This window comes from Nestor notabilis, unplaced genomic scaffold, assembly GCF_000696875.1.
Source record: "Nestor notabilis isolate BGI_N333 unplaced genomic scaffold, ASM69687v1 scaffold32187, whole genome shotgun sequence".
Classification (NCBI taxonomy): domain Eukaryota; kingdom Metazoa; phylum Chordata; class Aves; order Psittaciformes; family Psittacidae; genus Nestor; species Nestor notabilis.
Window position 1 is genome coordinate 1 of NW_009937423.1, and position 331 is coordinate 331.

At 66.5% G+C, this 331-nt stretch overlaps 1 protein-coding gene across 1 annotated transcript in view; it reads left to right on the forward strand.

Moving 5' to 3' along the window:
• Window positions 1-5: 5 nt before the first annotated feature.
• The window catches only part of LOC104409050 (chromosome unknown open reading frame, human C9orf64), a gene marked incomplete at its 5' end in the record, with an annotated part of 5,426 nt that continues 5,100 nt past the window's right edge, over window positions 6-331 (forward strand). Inside the window, one exon of the mRNA XM_010018830.1 lies at window positions 6-237. Coding sequence (XP_010017132.1) covers window positions 6-237 — 232 coding nt within the window. The remainder of the gene's footprint in view (window positions 238-331) is intronic.

The window sequence follows — 331 nt, forward strand, 5'->3', positions numbered from 1 at the left end:
GTTTGTTCGACAAAGCCTCGACGGCGGAGTTCGGGCTGGAGGGGTGGAAGAGCCTCCACGAGCTGAACCCCCGCGCCGCCAGCGAGGAGGCGGTAGCATGGGTATTCCTCGTGGACACCCTCAACTTCTCCTTCTGGTCCGAGCGAGAGCAGCAGAAGTACCTCGTGAAGTACAAGGGCAAAACGTACAGCGGGTACTGGTCCCTCTGCGCCGCCGTCAACAGGGCTCTCGACGACGGTCAGTGAGCGCCGGGGAGCGGGGCAGCCCCTCATATCATCCCCCCTCCACCCCGGAGACGGCCGCGAAACCCCCTCAGCGGGGGGGCGGGGGG